The sequence below is a fragment of the Fundulus heteroclitus genome, chromosome 13 (genome assembly GCF_011125445.2).
Source record: "Fundulus heteroclitus isolate FHET01 chromosome 13, MU-UCD_Fhet_4.1, whole genome shotgun sequence".
Taxonomy (NCBI): Eukaryota; Metazoa; Chordata; class Actinopteri; order Cyprinodontiformes; family Fundulidae; genus Fundulus; species Fundulus heteroclitus.
The window spans coordinates 14,326,013-14,341,167 of NC_046373.1; the positions used below are offsets into that span (position 1 = coordinate 14,326,013).

A 15,155-nucleotide genomic window follows, 5' to 3' on the forward strand; every position below is an offset into this window, starting at 1 on the left:
GTTTTTGCTGCAGCTGTAAAGAATACATGTGAACACACTTGAAAGAAAAACATTGCAAACGACAAAACCTCCACTCAATCAACTCAGAATGCGATCAGTTGCAATATGCCTTTTGTGACATCACTTGGGGGATGGTTGAATAGAAGCTTGTATTTTTTGGAGGGGAGACTTTATATTGATTAAATAATGACCTAGAACTACAACAACAAAAAGCATTTAGAGTGCGCTTATTGGATTTTACAGAAAAATATGGCAATTTCAAAATATGTTAACGCCACAGCCCCGTAGCAGATAAACAGAATCAAGGATGGATGAATGTTGCCACGATTATGCACGATAATAAATACATTTCTAATGCTTGTTTGTTTGCACATAGAGCAAAGAGGTTTATTGCTGGCGAGTTCACATAAAAATAAACCACTCATTACAATTATTTATTAAAACATCTATTTGCATATTTTACAATAATCACGTGCCCATCTTGTACCCACCAAGTTGATGTCTTAATATTCACCCATTAGGCTGTTTGGTTTGTTTTAAGATTAGACGTGAGAGCTCTTGGCCTAATCAAAGTTTCAGTAACACTTAAAATAAAACATACTTTTGGCTCCTGCTAAGCCCCCATTTCTGATTCTAGCTGATGCATTCAGGAAGATTTAGCTTGTGTGGAGGACCTCTCAACACACAGACAAGGGGACATAACGTTAGGCCAGATGATGGAATGCAGTGGTGCATATTCTACTCACTCCCACGATTTATATGCAACAAACTAATTATCTGCTCCTCATCCAGAGAAAACACAGGGATTCTGTACATGAAGAATTTGGGGCTTCAAAGCATTTGCTTACTTTTAGCTGTTAGTATTCTAGTCTAGCGAGGAAAAAAGTGGCATTAATTCTTCTGAGAAATTGGATACTAACATTCAGATAAGTCCACCTAATATGATAAATGTAAAAGATCCCGAACAGACCTGCCTCTCTATACCACACCTTGTTTTCTAGCCAGATGTCTTACTGTCATAACAGGATGATCAAAGCAAACGTTGCAGCCCTCTCCATCTACGTAACCTACGATGTTATAAAAATTATTGTTTATGAGGGCGGCTGCGAATTAGATTATCCAGTTCCGTCTTGTTGATGGTGCCGTAGGCCTGGGTATAGCTGCCTAATTTGGCCCGCGGGTCGCCAGCGGCAGCCACGTTGCAGTTGTTCTGAAACACTTTCTTGCTGAACCGTGGTGGTGGACGAGCTTCGCGAGCCTGAGAACCGGAGCGCTGATTCTGCACACACAACCAGGGAAAATTGCATGTTATCGTTACAAGGAGGGACAAAAATTAGATTCAAAACAAGAAATCCACCAATTTCAAGAACATACAGTACTGGGCAAAAGTGTTCATCCCCCTCATCCCCCTGAACTTTCCCCCCCTTCTATCAGGTTACAACACCAGTCTTCGATGGATTTTAGCGGGATTTTATCTGATGGACCAACATTGGGGGCTATTTTGAAGTGGAATATATACATGGTTATAATAATTTGATACATGGTTTTCTTTATTTAAAAAAAAAAATATTTTGTAGACCTAACTACAAATATTTTGTAGACCTAACTACAAATATTTTGTAGACCTAACTAATCACAGCTGTAAGTCAGTTTGGGCATGACTCTACCAGCTCTGGACATGGAGAAAATTATCTGTTTACCTATTATTATTTTGAAAACAGCCCAAGCTCCGTCAGATTAAATGTGCCTGGTGACAAAGTATAAACAGGACTTCCTTTTGTCACGCTCCCATTAATACCAGATTTGTTGCATGTAACTACTACCCGTAGATGTCCTGGTCAAAAGATTCTCCCATCTGAGCCGTGGATCTTTGCGGCTCCTCCAGGTTTGGCATGTACTTCTTTGCTGCTTCAATCCGAGTGTTTTATAATTGGGATTGTATGGGAACAATCTTTCTATATGATTATACTGAACTATCTAGTTCTCTATACCATTTGGATCTGTTTGTTTTGTAAAGCGCCTTGAGTTAACATTTGAATTGGTGCTATAAATATATAAACTAAACTGGAACTAAAGGTAGTTGGATAGTACTTTTTTATTTAGGCATAAAGGCTGGGGGGGGGGGGGGTTAGTATATACAAATGCATGGTTTTCTGAGTTTGATTTGTCAAACACATTTTTAAAATCACATTTCCTTCCTCTTTACAAAAAATCTCAATAAAATCCATTGAAGTTTGTGGTTGGTTTTTGAAAGAGTTTAAAAGTTACATCTATTTTTGCAAAGCACTGTAATTACATTTTGCATGAACAAATTTGCAACTCTGCAAAAGCCAAAGCTTGCATAGAAAATGGACGGACAGAAATCATAATGACGAGATGATATATTTACCAGTCGAGCTGAAGAGATATGCAGCCCAGCAGCTAAAGATGCATCATCTTTGCGGACTAAAGGGTTGTTGTGGGCTTGATTTAGGGCACAAGAGAAGGAATGGTTGTGAATCCCAGTGGCTGAGCGACCCCGCTGGAGAATCTGATCCATTGACTAGTAAAAAGAAGGTGGAGTGTGAGGCTAAGGCATTCCTTCAACTTATTTGAAAGCATTTAAAAAAAAAAAGAGAATTCAAAAACTAAAGGGAGCGTAATCTAGATTATAAAGGAAAAAAAAGATGGGGTTAAACTGGATGGCAGCGACATGGAAGCATGCTGCTTACTACATTGGAGTTGTTGCCCTCTGCTGGTGGTGTGATTCCATCCCCGCTTCCGTCTTGCCCTGCTGGGATCCTGCTGGTTGCAGAATAGTGAGGGGCCCGATTAAAACCATCTGTGAGACAAATGTGGTGGTAAAAAAAAAAGAAAATTAATAATTTTTAGTCAGGAACACTGCACATGTGAAAATATTCCAACAAAAAATAAGTCCTCATACTAGGAGCATGAGTGATGGGGTTATATGTAGGTTTTCCTAAGCCATGGCCGTTTAGTGGGCTCGTCTTCTCCATGGCAGATGAGGTGGATGCATTGGCAGTCTCAGTTTTAGTGACCCCTGTACGTGAAGGCTCGTGGTTTGTCTCACTAGGCTCCTGTGGTTTCCCTTCATTGTTGTTGGATGTTGCAGCTCCAGGACCTCTATCTCCTTTGTCGCACCTCCTTGCGCTGGCCTTCTCCTGGCCATCCTCACAGTCTCTAGTGTCTGGTAGCACCAGCATCCCTTGATGTGTTCTCCTTTCCAGTATCATCTAAAGGGAATCGGATGATTAGACAGCTTTAATAACTTTAATCAAACTTGAACATGATATATTGGGTTTTTATCACAGTAGTGTTTTAATTACCTCATATAGTTTGTTGCGGTACTGAACCACAGATAATTGCACATCGTCGTCCACTGCCAGGACTACATCAAAGCTGAGAGCTGGCTCTTTGGCTGGATTATGGAACCTCAGGGCAGAAAAAAAAGCTCAGTTGTAGCCATTATTTATATCCTTTCCATCATTAGTAAATGATGCAGTTGTGATTGTATCATTGACTATTGCAACAGAAATATAATTTATGATAAATGCCTATTTTACACACTGGATTTGTCATCACCATGGTTCTACCTGCTATGGTTTTTAGTATTTTGGGGTCTGGACATCTACAGCCGGCAGAGTCCATCTGACTGGCTGAACATATTACATCATGAATATTTAAAACTTTCATCTGCATTTATCACTCCTGTTAAAATAGTTTAAAATGCCTAAAAATAAATACGTATTTTATTCGCGTAGCATGGTAAACTTTCTGTATCGCATGTGTATTTAAATCTTATGACTGAAATAAGCTGAACTAAACTGAATCAAACTGATAATCGCACACTGGAAATATTTAGAGCAAACTGACCTTTATTTTAATGAGTTTTATTCAGTAGTCTGTGGAGGAAACTCCAAAAATAAGAAGTTATATATTGATGTTTTTTTCTGGAAAACCAAATTTAATTGAATTTATGTGTTTTTTATGTACATGTAACCTTTTAAGTTATCAAGGTTTCTAGGAACTATTAATTATCAATATATGACTTCCTGTTTCCCAGGGTGACCAGATCTCAAATAACCAAATGTGGGACAACAGGATGCTTGTGAGGGACAATGCGGGACACATAATTGGCTGTTACTTGCAGTAACCGACACTACCTATCCTTTTTAATGTCGTCCACACGGATATTGCAGTAACAATATGTTTCCACTGCCTGATTAGGTATTTAAATGCAAAAAAACAAGAAAATCTATTATTCACAAACAATGATCTTGAAAATCAGCAGCAGAGCGTATTTAAAAAAAAATTGTCCAATTTAATCAGTCAAAGTGGGCAACCAAAAGACACAAAAGATTTCTCAACAGTTGCTTCCCCATATGGCAAACCTTAACATTGATATTGTGGTTGAATACCTGGCTACATATGGGTGCTGAAGGCCCTGCTCTGCAGTCAGGCGCTTGTCAGGGTTAAAAACTAACAAACGCTTCAGGAGGTCGAGAGCATCAGGAGGCACAGACGGTTGGAGAAGATCCTCCAAAGGCACCTGTGGTCTGGTGAAAGGCAAACGTATCATGAGTCGTGTAATTAAAATAGGTAAAATTACACGGCAGAGGACACGACAACAACTCTGAGCTATTAAACAAGAACAGTCCCACTTTAAATGTTTGCATGTTGGATGGTTTCTACAACAAGGTGATCTGTTTAGCTTAATCACTGCTGCATCTCTGCTCTTCCCTGAATGCACCGCCCTTTTTGTGAATCACGGTGCTTGCATCATTTTGGAAGGGTTATTTTTTTAGGACTAAAAACACAGGGTGATGTTGTAAGAAAACCTGTTAGAGGTTCAAAAAAGAAAACGAAACTGGGGCAGAGGTTCACCTTCCAGTAGCACAATCACCTTTAATAAACAGAAAACCTGACTGCGCTCATGCCAAGACAAAAACAAATCAGTCTCTAGAGACATGCAGCTATTCTTGCAAAGGGAAGTTGTTCTAAAAACTGTATTTACACAGCAGGGATGAAGACATAGATACCAAACTTTGTACGTTTTTCTACAAAAATTTAAAAGCATGTATTTTTTTTTCCTTCCCCCTCACTATTATGCACTACTTTGTGTTACCTTCATGGAGTCAATCAAACAAATTCCTGGTGAAATATATCGTATCTTGTGAGGGTAAAAAAAATGTCAAGGGGTGTAAATACTGTAAATACAGTAAACTTGCTGTATCACCATAGAGACAGTAGTTGTTCTAACCTCACAGAGAATTAAAACAGTTTCTAAGCAGTGGAGGACAGCACAATACATCTTAATGTACATAACAGAAAAAGACGGAAAGTGTTTATTTATGGTCTCTACAAGAGGATGACGATCTTACTTCAGTAACATCCTCTGAATGACAGAGGATCCATATTCAGACTTGATGGCGAGAATATCTGGAACAACAAACGTATGTATTCAGTCCAAACTCAAAGTACGTTGTTGAGCACGTAACATCGTATCATTACGCGGTACCTTCTGGGCTTGGGTGAGCTATGGCACTCATGATCTTCTCTATTTGGTTGATGGTCGAAGTTCCAGGAAACAGCGCTCTGCCCAGCAGCATCTCACCCAGGATACAGCCGAGGCTCCACATGTCCACACCTTTGGTGTACCTTTGGATTATACAGTATGTGGGGTTAAACTGTATGGGTATAAAGATCAGTGGTGATTAACGTACATTGGGTTAAGAAAAAAACTCAGCTGGCAGGGTGTGTCATGGAAAGAGGATCATGTGCCATCTCCAGTTAAGCCCAAAATTATTCATGATGATCTCCAAGTCTTTAAGGTTGGAAAGCCTCTTACCATCACCCTAATCTTTAGTTCCCTTCAACAGAATCATCAGACTCTTATTCAGGAGTCCAAAAGGTTAAAAATACTTCCAGTCAGAAGAAATATGGTGGCAATTACTTTAAATCTAAATCTAGGGTAAGAGTAATTGTGGACATAACTGCATATCGGTGCATGATATTAAGACAATACCTATCATCATATGAAAAGCTTAGTTTGTACCCACTCAGAGGGTACAGACTTCAGAGGACCGGTGACGCAGATAAGGAAAGACAGGACAGGACAGGCACTGGCAAATCATAAAATCTAAGATTTCCTTCCTTAGGCAAACAGCAAGATTTGCTGGTTACTTTACATAAGTAATAGGCACAAGGCTAAATTCATGATGGAAAAATGATAAAAGGAGATGCTGATTAATGATGGATAAAACCAGAATATGAATTAGGGTTTGCAAGCAAATTTTTTTCTAATTCTACGATAAACTGCAGTTCAGGCACTTCCTAAAGTTTCCTTTTAAGGTTTCATGAGACAACCTCAAAGGCATGAAGTTACCTTAACCTAAGTTAACAAAGTTACAACATCTAGAGGTGGTTATAGCACCTTGTAAAGATGTTTTCAAACACTCCGAACCGTTTCACACATGTGAAATTACAGCCACAAACTTGTTTAATTTATTACATTTTTTGTAATGTATTGACACAAAGTAGGACACAATTATAAAGTTTAGGTTTTCATATTTTATTTTGGTAACTAAAAAGAAACCCTTCAGTACACCAAACCTTGCAGAAGTTAATAACGCAGTTTTGTACTTTCAGATACTTTTTTTGTAGCTCAATCTAATGGGTTTCTTTATATAGGAAACTTTTGACCAGTCTGTATGATTTGATTAAATTCGACTTTGTAAAATACCTTGAGATGACATGTTTTGTGAATCGGCGCTTTATAAATAAAATTGAATTCAATTCAATTACTTCACATCTATGTGCCACTTTGTGTGTTTCTGTCAGATAAAATCCCAACCACAATCCATTAACCTTTCTGTTTGTACGACGACAAAATGTGAACAATGGCTATGAATACTTTTTCACCGAGCTGTCAACACAATTCCAATCTAAGCACAAATGCTGTGTTGAATTTTTTCCTCATAAATCTTCGTCATTTCTGTGCACGCTCTTTGGTTTAAGATAAGCCTAGAAGCCATGTTTTCACATCTTTAAATAAATTAAAGTGAAGGAATAAAAAGCATGACTGATACCTCGCAGAGCCCAGCAAGATCTCGGGAGCCCGATACCACCGCGTGGCCACGTACTCCGTCAGAGCCGGGTTCCCACTGTCCTCCTGGATCTGGTTGAGAGATCTGGCTAAGCCGAAGTCACAGATCTTGACGATGCAGTCTGTGTCCAGGAGTACGTTGGAAGGCTGCGGGTTGTGCCACAAAATAAGAGAGTGTTTTCACAAGAGGATAAAAAATGAAGCAAGACCCTAAATTCAAGAGTCAGGGTTATGTCCTCACTCACGCAGTTTCATGGTACCGTAGATAGAAAAAAATTAACATGAATATGATTTAAAAGGTCCTCACCTTTTGGTCTCTGTGAATAACATTTCCTGAGTGGAGGTACTTGTTCGCCCTGAAGAGCTGGTACATCACATAACGCTTGTGGACATCCTTAAGGAGGGAGCCTTTCTTAATTACCGCATGCAAGTCAGTATCTGGGGTCAAAAACAAAAAGAGGAAAACTGTCAACGTTCAGCTACAGCAGGACTTTCAATGTATAACCCAGACGTGAGCGTCGATGAGTGAGCAGTAAGTCTCCTACCCCGATCATTCCTGGTTTTTAAAGTAAAAACCCAAATGTGTACTTTTAATTTACCACAGATGGTTGAACGTTGGTCAGGCTTTAAATATGGAACCTCCGAAAACAGAACCGGAAACAAACTCAGAAACTCTTTCATACTTATTTATTTTTCAGTGCCTATTGAGGCCTGAAAAAACACGTAGTTTCCATCCTTGTTCAGGGTTTTTTCAGACTGTGCTGGAACCCTGACTTTACTGTGAAACACAAAGACAACAGCATATTCTTATTTTTTTGTCTGCACCATCTGTCTGCACCAATAAAAAAAAATCTTATTTTTTTGTCTGCACCATCAACACCAAGTCAAATTCTTTGTAAGTGCAAACCTACTTGGCGATTAAACTTGATTCTGATTCTGATATGTACTATAAGTGAAAACGTTTGTGTAAAAAAAAAAAGAAGAATCATGCTCTGTCATGTTGCAGTAAATTTTAACATTAAACTGCAAGATGGATAAAGCAGTTCTGTGGACACAGCAGTAAGACAAAGCCATCAGAATCAGAATCAGAATCAAGTTTAATTCACCAAGTTCACCAAGGCCATCCTCTCACACACACGTAGGCAGATGTCCAGGGCCAAGTCGAAACTCTCAGACACTCTCCTGTTGTCTTGGCCAGTTTGAATAACTTATATTTATTCAGGCAATTTTTCTAAAGCTATATGTCAAGCTATCCCTTTCATACATACCCATGTATTCAAAGATGAGATAGATGTCTTTATCGTTTTGGGCTCGGATGACGTTTAAGAGTTTGACGATGTTGGGGTGGTCGCCGAACTCCTGCACAAGGATTACAGTCATGAGTACCAGAACCACAGAAACATTGACCCGTAAGATCCGGCAGGTGAAGCAACAACCATGTGCAATGCAAACAAAAAGGGAGGTTGACAACAGAGTCATAACACTTTCACTACCAAGCACAGCACTGGAGAAGTGAAGCAGCACAGGGAAAGAAGACATGGATCAAAGAAGGACATTTTATACAAGAATGCAGAAGAAAGCAAACTGCTTTCACTGTCATTATCCAATTTAGACTCAAACTGTTTCTTGTGAAAATCACTCGATTATGACAACAATTTCATAGTATTGGGGACCAGATAAATTAATTGTTCCCATTTCCCAGTTTGGCCAAACATTTTGTCATTTTTTTTCCAATAGCAGCACACACTGGATGATGAAACAGCAGGCTAATGGATAAATAAGCAGTGACGTATCATTCAGACACAAAGCCGTCTTAATGAGTATATTCTAAGCTGTATTTAATTCCAACGTCTTTATGGTCGTTACCTGAAGGAACATGATTTCTCTGAATGTCCGCTGCAAAAACAGGGAAAGAATAAACAATGTAGTCACGACATGAGCTTCACAGGCAAGATGAAGCAATAAACTAGGGACACACAAGCCTCCAGCTCTAATTAATAATTAGCTGACTTCCTTGAAGGTGAAGAAATAATTTTACACAGAGAGGCTGTATTCTAGACCAGCAGTTTTAGTCTTAGACAGTGAACACTTATGCAGATCTTCCATCACAGGATATTATTATACTATTATTACTATATTATTTCTTTACTTATCTTTACATTACAATTTGCAATGAAAGACTGGTTACCCACCTGGGCATCTGTCCTGTTTCTGAAAGCATCAAAGATTTTTTTCACTGCCACAGTCTCCCCCGTCTGTCGGTCAACTGCTTTCCATACAATCCCGTAGGCCTAAAACAGAAAGGACACTTTGTCAAGCTGGTTTCTGCGTCTTACAGCATTTTTTTTTTATATAAATTAAAAAAATAAATTAATTATAGATGTGCCTCAAATGGGGGGAAAAATACCAGAGTCAGTTGATGGTTTAATTTTTAATTTCAATTAAAAAATATCTAAATTCAGTTGCATGCTTTGCAGATCTTTCACGTACACCTTATGCCATAGTAATAATCTCCCTCAGGAAGAGAGGAACTTTCCAGGACTTAAAGCAAAGCATGGATTAGTCTACAGCCCCCTGGACACAAGACTTGGTGAAAGTCCCCTTTGCTTTGTTACACAATCGGAGTGAAAGAAAAACAAAAAAAAATCTTCAGCTTACATCGGTCTCCTTTAGCTCTTTTTAGGCTCTGATGGGTCTTGATTTTGTTAGTTTTCCAAAGTTTTGCTTTCCGTTCCCCTTTCTGGTTGTTTTCAATCTCTCCTTTCAATCTCTTTATGTCATACTGCATTTCTTTAAACATGTCTAAATGTTTTGGGAGTTTGGATTATTTCCTGTTTTATTAAGGCAGGTGCTTGAACAAAAACCCACTTTAGTATTTGAGTACTTAGATCTGTGCTTGGTATTTTAATTGTTATGCTTACGAAGTCCTACCAACACATAGTAGTGCATAATTGTGAAGTGGAAGAGAAAGCAAACAAGATTTTTTTAGAATTTGTAAAAAAAAACAGACATCTAAGCATTTATCGGTAATGAGTCCTGTTGAATCCAATGCAACGGAAAATCTAAATAAATACCAATGGTCTCTGAAGGTCTCAGAGATTCAGAGAGCAGTAGTGAACAACCTGCATCATAAAGACCAAGGCGGACGAATCTGTTGACAGGACTGCTGTTATTCACGGGCTCTGCATATGTTGGCCAAGGGGCAAGAAGGAAGCCATTTTTGGAGTAAAGCCTTAAGTTCTGTTTGCAGTTTGCCACAACCCATGTAGGGGACACAGCAAATATGTGGAAAAAAGTACTGTCATGGAAATATATAATCAGTTTTGTATTAATGTTGTGTTTTTCTTAAAGCAGTAAGTGTCACCTAAGTTCTAATTACTAAACTGTGTGGCTTGGACTCTACATGGGATGGGGGTGTCCAGGGTCACTAACAGGCAATAAATTCATTCAACCTCTTGTGGGATACTAGGCAAAGTGGGAGTCACATGAGGTTTTATGGGGTACCGTCAAGAAGGTTGATGGTAAAAGCTTTTTTATTGTTCTTGATGCTTATCTTAGTGAACCCCTAGAACACCTGGCTAAATATATCAAGAACCTGGCGCCCTGTTTGATACTGGTATGTAGATCTGTTTTGCTTGTGAGAAGATAAGCGCAATAGAAACTGAGTGTGTGCGCGGACCTCACCGGCATGGAAGGGCGAACTTCGGGTTATACTATATGAGCTTTATGATTACGTTATAAGTGCGTGTCTTCCCTTGGAAATCCAATTGTAATAAAGATATGTATATTTTAAGTGTTTTGTCTCTGATAATTGTTTTCTTCCTTTGCTGCCAAATCTATGAACCGGGTGAGGCGGGCCGTAGTGAATGAGACAGGAAGACCTAGAGGACGCCTCGTCAGTACCTCAAAATTTAGGCAACACAATGCGAGGTAGAAAAAGTACCACTGCACATGACCCCAAACACGCAATGTCCGGAGTGGAGCACGATGGTGGCAGCATAATGATATGGAGACACCCATCAGAGTTGATGAAAAGCCAAACGTGGCTAAATACAGGATTCCAGCTTTCTCCTGTCGCACGTCGATGTGCCCCAGGGCAAGGCACTTAACCCAGGAAGAAAACCTGTTAGAGGCAGCAAAAGGCCTGACACTGGGGCGGGAGGTTCAGCCGTAACTCGTGTCAGACCTGGATCAAATTGAAAATCCTTGGTACGTGGCTGCAATCTGATCTGACAGAGCTGGAGCTATTCTTCAAAGGTGAATTGGCGAAAAAAACAACAAACATCATCCTCTAGCTGAGCATAACTGCTACACACATATCCCAAAGGACTTGTGGTTGTGAGTGCAAAAAGGCGGCTCCACCAAATACTGCCACAAGGAGGCTGACTATAAATACACATCACACTTTTTATCAGAAAAAAACAAAAACATTTGAAACTGATACGTTTTTTTTTTCCTTCCACTCTCCAATAATGCGCTCACAAAAATACCTTTAAATACGGTGTCACAAGGTGATAAAATGCAAACAAGCTTCAAAGAAATGAATGCCTTTCTTGATATGTAACAAAAAAAAATAACTCTGTAAAGCACATTGTTGATCCCAGCGTTATTGAAATGGACGCCACAGTCCGGAGTCTGGAGAAACAGGAGCTGAAGCGAAGCCCCAGACTTGAGGGAGGCCAGGCGTCAGAAAACACTGTTGTTGTAGTGAGGCCAGTGGATCAGATTCTCATAGCACTGGAGGCTATTAGTGTCAGACAGGCCCAGGTCTCACAGGGGCGGGAAAACATGTTTGTGATGTTTAATAGTTTGCTGTATAAAAAATATCATGCAAGCTTCAGCTAATCCAGTTTCTAACTGAACTTTGGTCTGGTTCCTCAAAGCATCGTGAACAGCTGCTGCGCCACAGGTCATCTGCAAACAGGTTGAACAGCTGGGGAATATGAGTCACGATCACATCCAGTTTAGGGAGATTGCACGTCCACACAGCGTCCTCCAGCACGGCTGTCTGATAAGACAGCATCAAACTGTGGATCTCTGTGGACTGGGAAATGGAAAGAAACCTGCCGGCTTGTTCCTGCCCCTGGAAAGGAAAACAAAAGGCTTGCACTGTGTGTTCTGACACACATACTGATCTGCAAAGAAAGAAAATAAACCACTTGCTTGCAACACACTGGTTTTAACCGAGGACCTTAAGTCTGGAGAATCTCAGGAATTTATTTTTTTTCAGCGTGATTGCACAGGAAAGCTGTAAAAGAAAAATTACATACAAAAGAAAAACCTTTGTTGAAAATGTACAGGTGCCATTCATTTGAAGCGCGACGGTTTCTTTAATATTACTAAAACGCTTTGGCGCAGAAAGCAAACGGATCCCACTAAAAATAGTCATAAAATATACTCACCCCTTTCCCAATTCTCTTCTTGACCTCATATTTGAGAGAAATGTGCTCCTCCACTTCTGTCACGTTTGCTGATTCATACTTTTTGCTCATTTTGCGTTTGTCCAACTGCTTCACATAGAAACCAACATCACTCTCCTGAATGTTATCTCCTGCGGGAAATTAACGGGGGTGGAAAAAGAAAAACAGGTGCTGGGCGGGTTAAAGAGCAACCTTTCCGGTCAAATGTGCAGCATTCACTCGTTTTCGAGTTTATATTTTATTAATGCCACAGTGGAAGAGCTGCGGTGGGATTACCTGGTAACTCTCTAGCGACCACCCCGCTCCTCAAACGCTGCTTTTCACGTCAGTGACTTCCTTCCGGAAATAAAGTTAGTTTTCATCGCCTTTTAGCAGCTGAAAAACTCTCTCCTTTAGTATAAAGGCTGTCTCGCCGCTATCTTCTGACCAGACGCGCCTCGCTGCTCCTGCTCCTCTACGTGCTTCTGTCGCTACTCGTCGTCTTGGTAACAAGAACGCCTGACGCCGTTCTTAAAGGGGCCGCAGCGAAGGAGGGAAAAAAGTGCCGTAAAGCACTAGCATTAATTTTTTTCGTGATTAATTTGAACAATAAATTCAATGAGATGTGATGTTTACACAGCATAAAATGTTAATTAATTTAATCACATTGAGCTGAGTTAGGGATTTTAGATTCATTGCGAATTTTCTTCCATGTACAAAGTGTTTATACCACTGATCTATATTTATTCACTGGACGGCCGTATATAATACGCGTCGCTGTGAAGCCACCAGCCGCCATATTGGTACTCCCTATTTCCCCCCAGTAACTTGGTAATACGTGCGCTACACCATCGAACAACGATGATTTTCTCATGTTAAGGGGGGGGGGGGGGCTTAAGACTTTTAAAATGTCAAATGCTATATACTTTCATGTTATGTAATAAAGGAATGAAGTCATGTGCTGTAATATTTTGCATATATATATATATATATATATATATATATATATATATATATATATATATATATATATATATATATATATATATATAACATGCAAAATATTTCAGCACCTAATTTTCTAGTACTTGATACATCCACTGACTGTAAAATTGCCTGTGAAACGTTTTCACATAGCCAGAAAACTGCTTGTTGTTGCAACCAAATCCTATGGGGTTCTGTGAGAGTAGGGAGTAGCAAGTTGGCGGTCAGTGACTTCAGTTTTTCGGCCAAATCAGCAATCCAGTGAATAAATAGAGATCAGTGGTTTATACAAGTCAGACTACATACATACATACATACATACATACATACATACATATACATCCCATAAAATTTGGTTCAATGTCCCATAGTGAGTTTCAGATAAGCCATTAACATGGTTTTAACTACTTTTATTATTAGACATAGTTGCTTTATTACTGAGATAATTTAATGCCACAGACAGATTTAAAGCACTATCAATACAACAGCAATAGCATTCAAATTGGGGCCACACTGGAAGTTAAACGTTAGCCTGCCTTGTCCAATTAAGAACCTGGGCATTTAAGATCTCTTTATTATCAGTAGCCCAGTGATTTCCATAGTTCAACCTGTATTTACTTCAAGAGAAGTTGAAGATTTAAGAGGTAGACCACGATCTTCATTTTTTCAGCCGCTGTCCCAATACCACTGTTGTGCTGTTCGACGTTTGTGTCAGAAAAAAAACCCTGTAAGGCTGAAAAGTTTTCATGTCTGTGTGTGAGAGAGCTTTAATTCTTATTACTGAAAACAACTAGCAGCCAGACACCACAGCATGGTGCAATCACTGCCATGCTTTACAGTTGGATGAGTTTTGAACGCTCCCTACATACTTCTTGTTATTGTTACCATATTGCCCAATCTTTGCCATTCATCTAAAAAGCTATTCTTGAGAAAACCTTTTTTATCTGATAGGGACAGCTTGGGTCAGGTGTTTAAAACTTAGACACAGCTGAGTCTTCTAACCTGAATGATCCTAAAAACACATCAAAACTGCTTAGGGAATGGAGGGAGCAGGTTATTGGCCCTGTCAAGGCGTTGACTTTAAACCTTCTGTTTTGTGTAGTATGCCAACAAGTCTGGGCTGTTCCAAGAAGCTAACATCGTTAAACAATATCCACTATATCTAGCCATAATTATGCTGAGTGGCTGAAGTTGCTTGCAGAATATTACTTATTTATAGCATCATGGACAGCAGAGGTCAGATGCATTGCTAAAATGCATACACATACATAAGCATTTTAGCTGTATTGGTACTCAAAGTAGGTCCATCTAAGTAGTACTAGTTCCACAGTAATGATAACTGTGCATTCTTCACTGTGGTGTTCCAACACTTGCTTTAAAAACACATTAAAATATTCCCCATTAACGTCTAAACCAATTTATTGACACACAACACGGCATAACAGTTGAGAAATTCTTTATTTCTAAAAAGTTTTTTTTTATTATTATTTAAAAATCAACACTACTATATACAATGATAAATCTTAATAAATATGTTCTCCTTGATGGTGTGTCAAGGCTGAGACATATTTAGCGAGCAACATGAAGAGTTGGCCCACATAAATTTCACCTATACTGTGGGGGCAACTCTGCCTTCTACATAAAATATGAATTAGACACGTTACAGG

General features: G+C 39.3%; 1 protein-coding gene across 1 annotated transcript; it reads right to left on the reverse strand.

Annotated features, from left to right (window-relative positions):
- Positions 1-358: 358 nt before the first annotated feature.
- Positions 359-13,004, reverse strand: mapk15 (mitogen-activated protein kinase 15). The gene is made up of 15 exons (XM_036145153.1): positions 12,802-13,004; positions 12,508-12,656; positions 9,298-9,396; positions 8,972-9,001; positions 8,374-8,464; positions 7,413-7,543; positions 7,089-7,252; positions 5,519-5,658; positions 5,382-5,439; positions 4,419-4,556; positions 3,327-3,432; positions 2,924-3,233; positions 2,712-2,821; positions 2,390-2,542; positions 359-1,279 (listed from the first exon to the last, which is right to left on the reverse strand). Exons 2-15 carry the CDS (start codon positions 12,595-12,597, stop codon positions 1,085-1,087), a joined length of 1,815 nt encoding a protein of 604 aa, XP_036001046.1. The 5' UTR covers positions 12,598-12,656; positions 12,802-13,004; the 3' UTR covers positions 359-1,084.
- Positions 13,005-15,155: the final 2,151 nt, after the last annotated feature.

Bases quoted from the DNA above. Each gene is read 5' to 3' on its own strand.
- mapk15 (XM_036145153.1), bottom strand. From the start codon at position 12,597: ATGAGCAAAAAGTATGAATCAGCAAACGTGACAGAAGTGGAGGAGCAC. The intron at 5,440-5,518 runs GTACCGCGTAAT...TTGTTGTTCCAG, and splicing joins AGCTCACCCAAGCCCAGAAG to ATATTCTCGCCATCAAGTCT. The intron at 2,822-2,923 runs GTATGAGGACTT...TTTGTCTCACAG, and splicing joins CCCCATCACTCATGCTCCTA to ATGGTTTTAATCGGGCCCCT.